Source organism: Pseudorca crassidens, chromosome 14 (assembly GCF_039906515.1).
Source record: "Pseudorca crassidens isolate mPseCra1 chromosome 14, mPseCra1.hap1, whole genome shotgun sequence".
NCBI lineage: Eukaryota > Metazoa > Chordata > Mammalia > Artiodactyla > Delphinidae > Pseudorca > Pseudorca crassidens.
Window position 1 is genome coordinate 19770378 of NC_090309.1, and position 14492 is coordinate 19784869.

At 40.7% G+C, this 14492-nt stretch overlaps 1 protein-coding gene across 2 annotated transcripts in view; it reads right to left on the minus strand.

Annotated features, from left to right (window-relative positions):
- The window catches only part of CTNNA2 (catenin alpha 2), a 1189124-nt gene that overhangs the window by 253423 nt on the left and 921209 nt on the right, over positions 1 to 14492 (minus strand). For both annotated transcript variants that reach the window (XM_067704543.1, XM_067704544.1), the window contains exon 8: positions 5185 to 5265. In XM_067704543.1, coding sequence (XP_067560644.1) covers positions 5185 to 5265 — 81 coding nt within the window. The remainder of the gene's footprint in view (positions 1 to 5184; positions 5266 to 14492) is intronic.

The window sequence follows — 14492 nt, forward strand, 5'->3', positions numbered from 1 at the left end:
TAGGTTTTCAATGTGAAGAACACAAACCTTAACATTTGGAGGAAATCAATATTTTATTTCATAATGTTTAAATTGTAGCCATATAGATAGCTTCATATCCTTATGAGGAAACCAGCTTCAAGTCTGGAAATAAATGATTTAAAAATGTTTTCTTACAATGAATCTAAAAATAATTGGCCCCATCAGCAGATGTGAGAAAAAGAATTGAATGCTTTAAAATTCCCTTTTTTCTGTAAATGTTTTGGAAAGTCTATAATTCATGCTTTGAGAAGCCAGCTACCTAAACATAATAGCACTTGTTAAAAAAAGGTTCCAGTAGACCATAACAGCTGGAGGCCTGAGAGATGATATCCTACCATAAACAAGAACCCTATTTTTGACATGCACCACAGACGTTTTTTCTGTCTGAAGTACATTCATGTCAACCATCCCCAACCCCATGGTGGTAAGGTGCTGTTGAAAACCACAAAGCACCTCTGTATATTACATGAACCCTCCTTCTTCCCCAACTGCCTCTCCCAAAGGAGATTAGTATATGGGTGAGCCAACTGTATCCATTGGGTCTATGGATTGGCAGGGTGGGGAATGATTATGAGCCAAGACCCCACAGCCGGGCTGCCTGGACTGGGACCTCCGTGAATCCATACTTTGCACGGCCGTGGGTGCATTACTTGGCTTCATGTCCCCATCTGTAAAATGGACATGGTAACAATACTTTCTATCTCACAGAGCTGGCATGAGGATTAAATGGGGTCCATTTGTAGAGAGAACTTAGAACAGTGCCTGGCACCTTGTAAGGACTCAATATATGTCAGCTATGTTTTAGTTTACATTTTGTGGACAGTGATTTGACAAGGTCTCGCTGATGACTACCCACCTTTAGCCACAGTTCTTATATACGGAATTGGGTCACAAAGGGGACAGCTGAGGAATCTTCAGCTGTAATTATTTCTTACTAATCTTGGAAGCTTTTTCTGTAGTCCTATCTGGAGGCAGGATCTTGGTACATCAACCTTTTATGTGCCACCCAGTGGCATGTTTTGCTTGTTTGTTTGTAATCCTTTGTTATATAATCCATTCTATTAAGTATGCATCCCAATGTAAAAGCATTCTATACATGGTTTTGTTGTCTTTTGAAAATGTTTTGACTGTGATAGCAAAATTGACACTTTTGTCAAGTTGACACACTGAATCTCATTGCTGGAATTATTATGATGGCTATTAAGGGTGAAGGAATAAGAATTAGTCCATTGATTGGTCTGGGGAATGAGAGAGAGTTGCTAAGTTTAGCAACACACTAACATGTTATGATTACTATTTATTAGCTTCTCATAGGAAAACATCTGGGTCCTGATTTGCTTATCAACTTGGGGGAAAAAAAAGACTAATACTGGACTTCCCTGGTGGCGCAGTGGTTGAGAGTCCGCCTGCCGATGCAGGGGACATGGGTTCGTGCCCCGGTCCGGGAAGATCCCACGTGCCACGGAGCGCCTGGGCCCGTGGGCCATGGCCGCTGAGCCTGTGTGTCCGGAGCCTGTGCTCCGCAATGGGAGAGGAAAAAAGACTAATACAAGGACCAAAATAATAATCAGGATAAACCAGCGTCACTGTAAGCTTAAGGAAAATCGAGACCATGCCTAGAATAGTTCACAGGTGGTACATAGAAGGAGGACATCAAGGAACAGCTGGCAGACACCAACTGGGCCCTCTCTAAGGGATGGATAGACTGCGTGGGCTACTAGGTGCTCAGGCAGAGACTCGGCCAAAAGCTTTTTTTCTTATAATGGGCTGATTCCAGAATCACAGCAGTGACAGTAGCTCAGACATGGGGCATACTGTGCCCACAGCTCTAAAATTAAAACATAATGCTTAAAGCTGGCAGTGATGTTCCCCTAAATCCATTTTTAATTCCAAACAAAATACTCTTAAAAGGATTCTGTTCTACCACTGCCCACTCTCATGGGTTTAATTGGCAAGATGGATCTATGCCAATCAGTTGAAATAACGCCCTTGGGTTCCTGCAAACTTTTTCACAATTTATGACTCCCCAGTTCCTTGGGACATACTGCCTGAAAAAAATGGACTTCTACTTGGTTCAAAATTCTACTTAAACAGAAATCCTTTTTATTCAATTACTTGATTTGTTTTCACGTGTTTACAAATGTAACTCCACTTTCATTAGGCAAGTTCAAAATAATAATCATAATTGACTTTATTTTTTAATTTGGTGACTACAGCTTTGCAAGACTCCAGGGTCACCTTCTGAAGAACACTGCCCAACCTTAGGGCTATGAGGAAGAGGGAGGAGGTGGAAAGAGCGGGAACTTATGAAAGTCACTAGAAATATTTTTCTTTGATTTCGGCTTTTTTCCCTATGTGACTTAATTTCTCTAAATATTGTATAAAGAAGTATAGGTGTACGGGGAAGTGGAGCCAGATAGCTGAGGGTTTTCATTTTGAATGTTTTCTAACAAAGGCCTGTCTGTAATTGAAGGAACAGAAAGTGTTTCAGTTTTCATTTATTTGAACCACTAGCATTCACTGGGCCACCACATAACTGCTATCAGAAACTCAGATAAAACTTTTTTAATCCAATTAACTAGCTACCTAACTCTAAACTGAAGATTCACCTGAGCCAAGCTAATCAGACTCCTTGCATGTTCCATCTGCAGAAATGCTAGGTAGCTTCTGTTTAGCTCAGAGAAGCTTTTGTACCAGTACAGGTGTACATGGGGAAACAGAAGAAATGGGAAAAAACAGATTAAAATATTCCAACATATAGGTAGGGATGGAACTGACAGACGAGGACCATCTGAGTTCTAGAGAGGCATACTGGGGAAGAGAAGGATGTTTGAACCAAATTCAGGGATGTGGTGTGAAATTATGCCATAACTGTTTTATCCCATGGATAAAAAGCTCTACATAACTTTATGGATGGCATTATCTTCCTCTGAGGAGAAAATTGTTCTCAGAATCTTTGTCAAATCTATTAAATTATCTAAATGTTAGTCAAACACCCTACAGATCTATTTATTTATGGTCCTAGTGGCAGGCCAATTCTTGCTCCATACTCATTTTGTAAAAATACATTTACAAAATGATATGATATCTGAATATCATAAAACAACTTTCTTTTACCCTTATTCCTCTCAATCTTTGGGAAAGGTGAGCAGAAAAAAAAAATCTTATACATGGAATGATTTGAGGGGATGACATATTCCTTCTACTGCCACCCTAAAAGAAACTCCCCAAGGATCTTGTCACCAAAGCTTTAAAATTCCACAATGAATCCACCTTCAAATTTCACCACTGTCCGCAGCTAAAAGAGTCGACACTTTATTGATAATTGTAACACCAAGGTGAAAACTACTTTATCCATTCCTTCCTAATGAGAGAAAAAAATTCCGATGATAGGTCCACGAGTGCAGAGAACTTAAGGGTATTGGCTCCAGAATGTAAAAGAATGGTCTCTACTAAGACCTAGAGGGGGAGGGAAGACTCGTTTCATGGATTTTGCCTCGTTGACAATCTAGCCAAAGGCAAACCTTAGAGGAGATGCCTGTTGCCTTCCCACTGCTTTTTAAACCAGCAGTTATCTGGCATTAGGACCTCTGGCAGAGAAAATAAATGGACTCATTCAAAGATAGCTTACAGATCCAGTTTGGCTTCTTACTTTTACAAATAGGAGAAGGAGACCAAGAGATGAAGGATCCACAGTCGTACAGAGAGTTTAGTGGCAGAGCTAGAAGTAAAACCCTGAGCTCCAGACACCTGAGTCACTGTTTTCCACCAACCCCAATCCCAATTCCTACTAGCAGTATCATTTCATATCATATGGGGGCTTTGTATGGAAAGATTGTCTAAGAGGGCAAGGAGAAGCAGACCTGGTCGTACAGCTCTTTGGGTATTACCTAATAATGCCTAAGAAAGCAATGTTTTATTCTCCCTTTTTCAAGGTAAAATAAAAAGAAAATGCTTTCCTCAAAAGGGCTTGTTAGCTGGGCAAACTAGAGACTTCATATCCCAGAACTAATTGTGGTATCTTCTAGAGGACATTAGCTCAAGTGTGTCTATACCTTCTGGTGACATCCTGAAGAGAGCTCAGAAGCTCCCCAGCAGTGATTTGAAGTGGTGTTTTCCTCTCATTCAAACGTTTTTTAAGATGCTCCTTGGCTATTCTTGCCCAGGCACCTTGCTAATCTTGTCTGTACTAGACAAACTGCAGGACTGAGTGCTAGACGATGCATCCCTGCCAGTCCAGCTTTTCCAGATGGAGAAAGTAAAGCAGGTGTTACCCCAGGGCTGTGGTGGGTTCCAGATGACCAACACAATCAACACTTAATGAGACGGATATATGCAAAAGCTACCAGCAGGAGACAGGATGCCTCTCAGGCAGAAATCATGAAGGAATTCTTTGGGAACTTAATGGATGGTATTGTCTCTTCTAGAGAAGAGACAGAAGACAGTGAAGCTCACCACGGCAACATATAAAATAAGACTTACTGTCTTATAGACAACATGTACTAGTGTTCATGTAGCACTTTCAAGATGAAAAGGGGCCCTGACTAGAGATTTCTCACCCCTCCCCCAGCATGGACCCTTCAGACAAATGATGCCATTAGCCATTTAAATCATCCAACTGCCTTTCCTTGCTTTGGTTCCCTGCTTCCCAAACAACCATCTGATAAGCAAATTTTCCCCTAGATTTATATCCTTGAGGAAATACACTGGGTCATAGATCTTAATTAGCCCATCAGATTAAGAGTTGTGTTTCTCATTAACCATTGGCATTCTTGTTTATTCACTGATTGCCTTGGGAGTTTAAGACCCAGAAGAAATCAGAGGCTGGTTCTTTACACACCTGGGTCTGAAAACCTGAAAACCAGATGAAGAAGGCAGAGAATGCATCACCTCTCCACCTGGGAAGATTGTGTCTGGCCAGTGAGAGGGCTCTCCCCCACCTTCCCTCACCTCAGGGATTATTTTCATCACCACACCCTTTGCACCTGTCACATCTCTCTGTTCAGCAGACTCTAAGTTGTTGATGAAAAGTTTCTGTGTATATGTAGATGTTATAAAGAATAGCGAGCTGAACATCAGCTCTAACACAGCACCCTGAAAAAGGACATTCTCAGTAAACCACCACTACGTACCATGAACTTAAAATAAAAGCAAAAACAGTACCTGTCTCCTTAGATCCCTTGTTTTCTTGGTCATCTTATCGATTGCAATGTTTAGAGGATCTCCTTTTTCTTTTCTTCCAGTCTATTAAGAAAAGAGAAATAATTTCCAATTTAGAAAAATTCAACGTTAGTGACATTAAAGGTTAAAAAAATTCAGAAACACACTTGAGTTGTAGAGTTCAAGCCATTTTTTAAAAATGATTCTCTTCGGGCTTCCCTGGTGGCGCAGTGGTTGAGAGTCTGCCTGCCGATGCAGGGGACACGAGTTCATGCCCCGGTCCTGGAAGATCCCACATGCCGCGGAGAGGCTGGGTCCGTGAGCCATGGCCGCTGAGCCTGCACGTCCGGAGCCTGTGCTCCGCCACAATGGGAGAGGCCGCGACAGTGAGAGGCCCGCATACCACAAAAAAAAAAAAAAAAAAAGTTCTCTTCAATACACAGCTAATACAACTTGGTCTCTAAAGTTGATTTTCTCTGTAGTAAAAATTGATGAAATCAATACATTCTCAAGATGGTTACATGTATGTCCATATTCAACTCCATGCAGATCTATGTTTTCTTCCCTTCTCCAGACATTCAGCAATTAAGTAAACACAAGGATGTTTTGTTATTGCCTTCAAACACAAATGTTTTGTGTTTTTCTATTATGTAAGCACACTTCTGAATAGAAAATGATTGAGATAAAAACTAAATTAGAAAAGAAAGTTAAGGTGAACGATCAGAATTCAGAATTTTATACCAATATAACACAAGCCTTTTTGTAACTTCTGTATCAAAATCAAAAGAGGTGTTTTACTAGAAAACATAGTGTTTTAATCTTTGTTCTGCCATGCGGTGGAATGCTAAACATGATAATAAGGAACCCACAGCTTGAGGTCATGAGGAAAATTTCCCTTATGACTGTAACAAGCAGAGGCAAAGGCAAAAGATAATAATAGTAATAATCTTGATAAATTATTCAGTGGAAGTTTGGAAGTTTGACTAGTTTCTGTTTTCCCTTTTGTTTTTCTATTTTTTTCATTGCTGTAGTAACACAATTAAAACCAAACCAAACAGAACCTCCATTATCTTTTTAAAACCACAATAGCAAGATTCCCATGGATAAAAAGCTCTACATAACTTTATGGATGGCATTATCTTCCTCTGAGGAGAAAATTGTTCTCAGAATCTTTGTCAAATCTATTAAATTATCTAAATGTTAGTCAAACACCCTACAGATCTATTTATTTATGGTCCTAGTGGCAGGTCAATTCTTGCTCCATACTCAGACTCTGTAAAATCAAGTAGGTCTCTGCAGTAATTTGTGTATATGATGAAATGAGATCCCAGGTCATAAATTGTGCCTCATGGGATAATGTGTTTCGAGGATCCATGGAAATTAACATCGGACAGATTCCCAAATGTTCTCTTCCAATGGCAAAATCCTGGGTGCATAAGGCTGATACATACACAACTGATTTACATATACCTAGATTTAAAGCAGTCACTCTTTTCTACAACTTGCTTAATTAATCAATTTTTCTTGAATGAATGGTCGATGTGTAATCCTATAGGATTTTTCATGAAAAAGCCAAAGCCAGGTCATATGTACATATTTTTAATCATTTAAAACCTACAAATCCCCATCACCATTTTTCCACTCCCTAAACTCAAATGCTGACCCGCTCAGATGTACACTCTGAAGTTTTGCAAGTAGAAAGAGCTTAAAATAAAGTGACCAACATTTACAACTTTGAAATATCAGCATACAATTAGCTAAAAGGAAACAAAAGTATATGGAGAAGAACGATGTGCTGCTTAATCTTCCGAGGACTGCTGTCACATAGCGAGTGGGACTTCAGCGCCCTGGCTCTCCATAGTCAGGTGTGACACCAGCTTAGCAGCCAGAGCTGTTTCTTTTCTCTTTGGTTTCATCCTTGCAAATAGGACGTCTGCCTTCAGAATATGGGCACTTTTACGGGGGTCTAGACCACAATCATTCTGGAACCATAGATTTCTCAAGCCCTTTCCATATAGGAGAGTAATTAAAAACTTACCTTGAAAAATGAACAATTGTGAGTTTGTTTTAAAATGTGACTATGAGAGAAGCAGACTGGGTCACTGAACTTTCCAATGTAAAAAAAGTCAAGACAGTGGGAATACACAAAGTAATTACTGAATAAATACTGTGTCAGACAGGGCTCATTGCATCCTGCCAGTGACATATCATTATCTCCATTTAGAAAGGAGACCATGAGGATGATAGAGGACCTGGGACCAGGGTGAGAGGAGTGAGGCACTTGCCTCAGGTATAAAATGTAAGGGGTCATCAAAGAACTCAGGAATCAAGGTAAACAATAGTTTAATGCAATAGTTTGAAAACTCAAAATTAATGCCAAAAAATCCATGCTGGACAAGTATCAAAACTTTAAATAAAGCCAAGCTCTGACAGGGCCAGGATTAGGTGAGGCCAGTAAGGTGCGTCACACAAGTACAGGTCAGATAACATTTTTAAATTTTAAACTTTAAAAAATTAGGGGAGGGGGCTTCCCTGGTGGCGCAGTGGTTGGGGGTCCGCCTGCCGGTGCGGGGGATACAGGTTCATGCCCCGGTCCGGGAGGATCCCACGTGCCGTGGAGCGGCTGGGCCCATGGCCCATGGCTGCTAGGCCTGCGCGTCCAGAGCCTGTGCTCCGCACGGGAGAGGCCACAGCGGTGAGAGGCCTGCGTACCGCAAAATAAATAAATAAATAAATAAATAAATAAATAAATAAGGGATATATTTATACTAAAAATAATATCATTGTTTACCTAAATTTCAAATTTAACTGGGTGTCCTATAATTTTATGTGCTAAATCCAGCAACCCTACCACGAGGGGTAATGGGGATGCTCAAAATTGTAAGTAGGGTGGTTACAGACACACATTCTGTGAATAGCGTTTATAGAGTTTCATGTTTCTTTTCAAAGGCTATCCAAAAAAATCTCAGTTTGAGGCGTATCTGCCCTATCACATGTTGTCTGCAGACCCTGTGTGCCTTTCTCAGACTGCTCCCTACTTGACTTCTTTATCTTTACCTACAGAGAACGAGTCTGCAATAGAGATAGCCATTTAATAAATATCATTATTAAAAAAAAAAAGAAGACAGGTGCAAGCAATCTCTCACACTGCTTCAGGCAGCTTTCCTAGTTGCCATCTGTTGTGCTAGGGAGGTGCGTGTTTATTAAACTTTATTTGTTTTAGTCGCTGGGCTCTATTTTACAAAACACATTTGGGGTAGATACGCAGCTTGAATTGATGAGAGGGAAGGGAATGAATTTCCTGATTTGGCTTTTTATAGGGGGTCCTTTATTCTCCCAGCCTCTGGCTCTAAATTCAAGTCCAGTTTGCCAAAGTATTAGATGCGGTCAAGAAGACTTTCATATTTTCAGTTTAATCCTACACAAAAATGATTGAGGCCATTAATTGAAATTTTGATTTTTCACAATCATTCTCCAGGAAAAAGACAATATCTTAGTTCATTTTTTAAATAAAACTATCCTTTGTCCTTTTGCAAAATAAAAGCCCTTCTACTTATTAGAAGAGTGTCTTCATTTTTCTTCTTTCTCTCTCTCCCTTTTATTAAATATCCATCATCCCTTCTGAAACACTGAAGAAATATGCAGTATATTTAAATTGTATGCTGAATAGTTCACAACTCCCTAATTTATAAAACAAAAAAGTAAGGAATAGTAATTTTTAAATTTCTGAAATTGACTGTGTATTTGTTTAAAGGCTGTTCCCCATCCCAGACCCTCATTCCACATTAAACACACAATTCAGTACAAGGAGTCACTCATGGAGGCCCTGAGGATATAAATCTACTATCTCAGTGCTTCCATCAGATCTGTGGTTTCATGTTAGTTTCCGGGAACAATATTAATATGTGGGAAATGGCTGTAAGAAAGCAAATGTCTATCACTTTTTCCTTTCCCTCAACAGTACCTGCAAACTTGATTGAATGTATGAGAAATCTTCAAAATACTGTATAGCGATGACTCTACTATGTTGAATGCATGGGAAGCTAATCAAATGCCCAGTCTTCAAACTGTTGTCATTTGAAAGAGATGGAAGTCAAAATCATCAGAACAGCAGAAAGCAATAATGTGCCATGCACTCCATCTCCCACACATTTTCCTGTCATTTAAACCTATGATTTAGACAACAGAAGGGAGGAGAAAAAAATTATCCATCGATCTAGCAGTCACCCTATCATATTTGGAGGGTTGACCATCTACCCTCAAACCCTGAATGTAGAAATCATATTCTTATTACAAATAGCACCAAAAATTTGAATGTTTCATAATACCTTTATATTCGGTGTCAATCACAGTCTGAGAATGTGAACCTTTCTAAATATTTCCTTTTCACTAGCTATGGACATTTCTCTTAGAAAATAAATGGGCAATATCTCTTTAGAATGGATAAAAGTTTAGCATCAGCCACAAATCAAACCCACGATCAGGATACTTTGACCACGTAAAAACTCAGCTTTCCTGGACTCTGAGATAGGGGTGGGAGGATAAAAGTAGAAAGGGAAAAACTGATGAAAATGTGTCAAGGCAAACATGTGCCTGACATTTCTCTGCCAGGCCTCATCAATGCTCAAGGAAAGAATCGTCAATATAGAAGGATAAAACAGCAGGATGGCATTATTTGTGAAACTCCCAGACCATACCTACTAGCATAGCAATGTTAGTACACACATCAGGCGGTGCACAGAGAAGGTCTGACTCAGTGAGTTCAGAGCACATCACTATTTGTTTTCATTCTCCCAGCAACCTCATGGTTTTTTTGGTAAACCCTCTAATTTTTCCTTCTGACTCTCAACCAAGGAGTTCTGGCCCAGGGATAAACTCAGGATAACATCCGAACCAGTGAGATTCAGCTATAAGGTGGTAGGAAAAATTATTAAGAAGGAGGCATATTTTTCTGCACTGGGATTGATAAACTGGCAGCAGATACACCTTGAGCTAGTTAGGGAGTCTTTCAAAATAGATGCCATAAAAAGAAAGCATAGCTGGGAGGTGGGAGGAGGGGAGGGAAGGGGAGAGAGAGAGAGATGAGAGATGAATTTGGGTCTGAAAAGAGATGAGATGCTAGGGAAAGGAAACAGAAGGAAAGGGGAAGGAAGGGAAGAGAAGGGGAAGGGAAGTCAGCCTTTGGAGTCAAAACAAACTGGTTCATAGTTTCCATTATATACTAAACTTGTAAAAATAAAGCTCCATGAGGGTACAGTCAGGGCTTTACCTATCATTATATCTGGCAGCCTGGAGCTTTGCCTGGCACATAATAGACACTTAACAAATTGTATTATATCAGTGAATGAAACACATGGGTTCCTGAATCCAGCTGTACCTAAATCCATTAGTATCTATCAATGGATTTCCTAGTGTCACAAGTTAACCAATTCCCCCACGTTTGTTGATGTTGGATTTCTGTCACTTACAACCAAAGAGGTCTGACTAAATCAGAGACCTTAAACTATGAGACCAAACTAATTTGAAGGTAGCATGGAAGACAGGGAAACCCCAGCAAGTACCCCATGTACACAGCTCAGAGAACCAAGGGAGCTCAGGCCTTGGTTTCACCTACAGAGTTTTTCCCTGCACTAATCACTGCCCAAGCTCTAAATCCTAATATAATATTTCTCCCCTAAATCTGATCATTCACTAAACTTGAGAATATGTCCATCAACAAGTCTCTAGGATTCCTGCTGTTCCTCAAATCCCTCCACTCATGACACCCAGCTACCCCAGTGTACATCTTCAACACCACACCAGCCTCCCTCATCATCCTCATTATGGCCTGTTGAGACCAAGATTTCACTTCCTTGGCACAATATTCCTCTCAGTTCCCATTTAGTTCTTACTGCATCCCTCCTTCCTAGTAAACTTTTGAGCCTATATTTTAAGACTTCTTAATTTGACCTCCTTCTTGTAGTTGCCCACACCTCTAGTCAATTTGTTCCTTCTCAACAACTCACACACTTTCTGCCTCACGTTGGTGCCTTGTTGAAAGATGTCATTCTCCCTTCAACCATTTGTCTAGGCAGGATGTACCCATTCTTCAAGCAACAGCTTAAAATCCTCCTCCAGGGAGTGTTTCTAGACTGACCTGGCCCCTGAAGACCTTCCTCTCCTCTGACCATATCCTTCTATTAGGTACTGTGCCAAATAATGTGGATGTTAACAACAGACCATCCTGCATTGTTTTTCAAGTTTTCACGTTCCTGCAGAGTAGAACACAAGCTTTTTGTGGATAGTGAATTTTATTTTCTCCTGGAGGACTCAGCATAAAACTCCTAAGAAGTGCTCCGGAAGGACTTCTATCCACTTGTTTGTGGAGAGAAGGATGGACGGTCCAAGTAGGCCCCTGGGGATAGGAGGTAGGTATGAAAGGGATGAATTATTTGGAAAATGTGGGGTCCTAAAAATAAATTTCACCCACTTCACAATTTGCTGATCAAAGCCATAGGAAGTGGTTGGCACCTGGGTAATGTTACAATTCTTGCTCCTTGATTTAGTTTATCCACACAGGTGTAGCCCTCAGTGATTATCTGTCAGGCAACACTGCCTAGAAGACAGTTTTCATCAGAGCTCCCCTTCCCCCAGCTGTCAAGCTTGGGTGACTGCTGAGAGCCATGGTTAATTAACCACACATGCCTTTGAAGCCAGTGAGAGACCATGGACTGAGCAAACTGCTAAAAAATGCCATTTTATCTTTACAGTTGAGATGAAAGTAGCCAAGACGAAGTGCAAATTTCCATGGATCTTATACACACATACAAACATGTATATACCCACACTGATTAAACGATTTAAATTTCAATGAAATTTAAACTTCCACTTCATTTTTAAGTGCATATTCCCCAAACCACTCAGTTACAGTTAAAGCTATCAATAGCTAAAGGATCCCAGGAGTCTGGCATTTTCCACCATCTCAAAAAGAGGCCAATAACTGGGTCCATATTGCTGAGAGTTCACAGAAATCAGAAAACAGACAGAGGATTACCTTGGTTTATGGAACGTCTATCTGGGTGGAGAAACCAAGCTTTGGCCTTCCTGGGCTTCATCTGCCCATGGATCAGGAGACAGTTCATATTGTAATTCCTTCATCATACCTTCCTGCTCTCCCAGCTTACAGCAGCCCATCCTCCCCCGAGTGCCTACAGCCACCCATGTCATTTATTTCATTGCCAGTTTCCATGCAGGCAACTACTGTGTATTGTGCAAATCTCTTGCATTGTTAATTGAATTTCAGATGTCACACTCTAAAGCTAAAATACAAATATATAAGATGGATCATTACAATCCTTTATTGTTCGGAAACTTGTCATGCCTATATGTCCCTTCTTCCCAATTAGAAGTACAGGCGTTTAAGGACAGTGTATTTGTCAGCTTGGGCTGACACAACAAAATACCGCAGACTGGGTGGCTTAAACAAGATAAATTTATTTTCTCACTATTCAGGAGGAAATATTATGGAAAGCCAAGATCAAGGTCTGGCAGGTTTTGTCTCTGATGAGAGATCTCTTCCTCGCTAACAGACATAACCAAGCTCTCTAGTGTCCCTCTTAAAAGGGCACTAATCCTATCATGAGGGCCCCACTCTAATAAATTATCTAAACCTAATTATCTCCAAGAGGCCCCATCTCCAAATATGATCACATTAGGGGTAGGGCTTCACTATATGAATTTTGGAGGGGCACAATTCAGTGCATAGCAGACAAGAAGATGTCAGCCAATCACACTTCCTTGAAACTGAAGTTTCTTGCACAGTCCTTACACAGACTAGATACCAAGCAAATTAGAAATATGTATCAATAGGTACATATGAATATGTATTGAATAATAATAAATGCAATAATTAGTATTCTGGCTGTTTGACACAATGACATGATATGGATCTTTGGGGGCAAGGCTACTTGTATGCAGAGGTGGAAATGGAGTAGCTGTATCTTCACCACAGGTAGAGTAATAGTATTGCCTACCCTCTTTGTATGCTCATTCTCTTCCTTGCCTGTTCCAAATCTCATGTGAGCAAAAAGAAGACAGAAATCAAAGCCTTTGATTGTATGCATAGGATTAAGATGCACACACCTGGGAAAAGAAACATACAAATTGTACATGATTTTGTCAAATTTTTCTTTCAAAATAGTGGGAGATGGGAGTAGGTAAGCTTGAGGACACTAGATACCAAAAAGAAATGGGTTTGGTGAAATGACACTTCTAAGGGACAAAGAGGCCATCCCAGAGAGCATCTGGGAGGCTTCTGTTTGCCAACCTTACAGCAGAACAAAATGAAGAAGTTTCCTTGGTGACATTGGGAAAAGTAAATACACAGATTGGGAGTGCCAGGAACTTCCTGCATGCCCAGGGGACCCCCAAAGAGATTTCCTTGCACTCTTCAGGACCAAGGCTTTTTTCCTCCCCAAATCAAATCTGACCTTTCTTGGTCCTTGCAAAGCCTGTGAGGACCACCTCTCCCCATCCTCTCAGCATCACCACCCCCCATTCTATATCATGGCCCCTTCTTCTTCCTCTCACACTTCCCTCCAAAAGGTCAGCACTGTCTGGAAAGCCACCATACAGGTCTTGGCCACTTTACATCTTATCACTATGAGGAAACTAAGAGAGAATAATATTTTGTTTTTAATTATCTGGACAGTCAAAATAACTGAAGAAATATTTTAACTACTTAGACACTAGCCAGCCCCAATCAAGAGCTGCTAACCTCATTGTTAGCCCTTTTGCTTATCAAGACTTGGGCTCTTTCTCAACTTCCCAAACCACCCCTAAGCCAGAGTGCAAGGCCAGGCAGCTCCCCACCCCCAGCACCAATATCCCAAGACCACTGCTAAGTGACCAGGGTCCAAGCACAGGGCACTCCTCATGCTTAGGTGACTCAGGGACCTCTCTGAGGCCCTTCTCACTAAGAGTGCTTGGAATCTGACCCATGATGGAACCACCTCATGGGGCCTTTGCTCACACTTGGAACTGATGAAAACTTTATGAGGCAAACAGCATTTTTTGCAGCATGACAATTAAAAACTAAACTAAATAGAGAGCAGGCCGAAACCCTGGAACACATGTCTCACATCGTCCCAAATATTCCTCACTATGTGGCTCCCATAAACACCATCTGCTGTGTTAATTTGTAAAGAATTACAAGGTTCTTAAAATTACACTTTGCTCTCTGTAGCATACACTGTGTCTATTAAGGGGGAGAGTTGAGAATGTGCATCACGACCAGCCAGACACCGAGATCTTTTTCCTTCCGATGCTGGGAT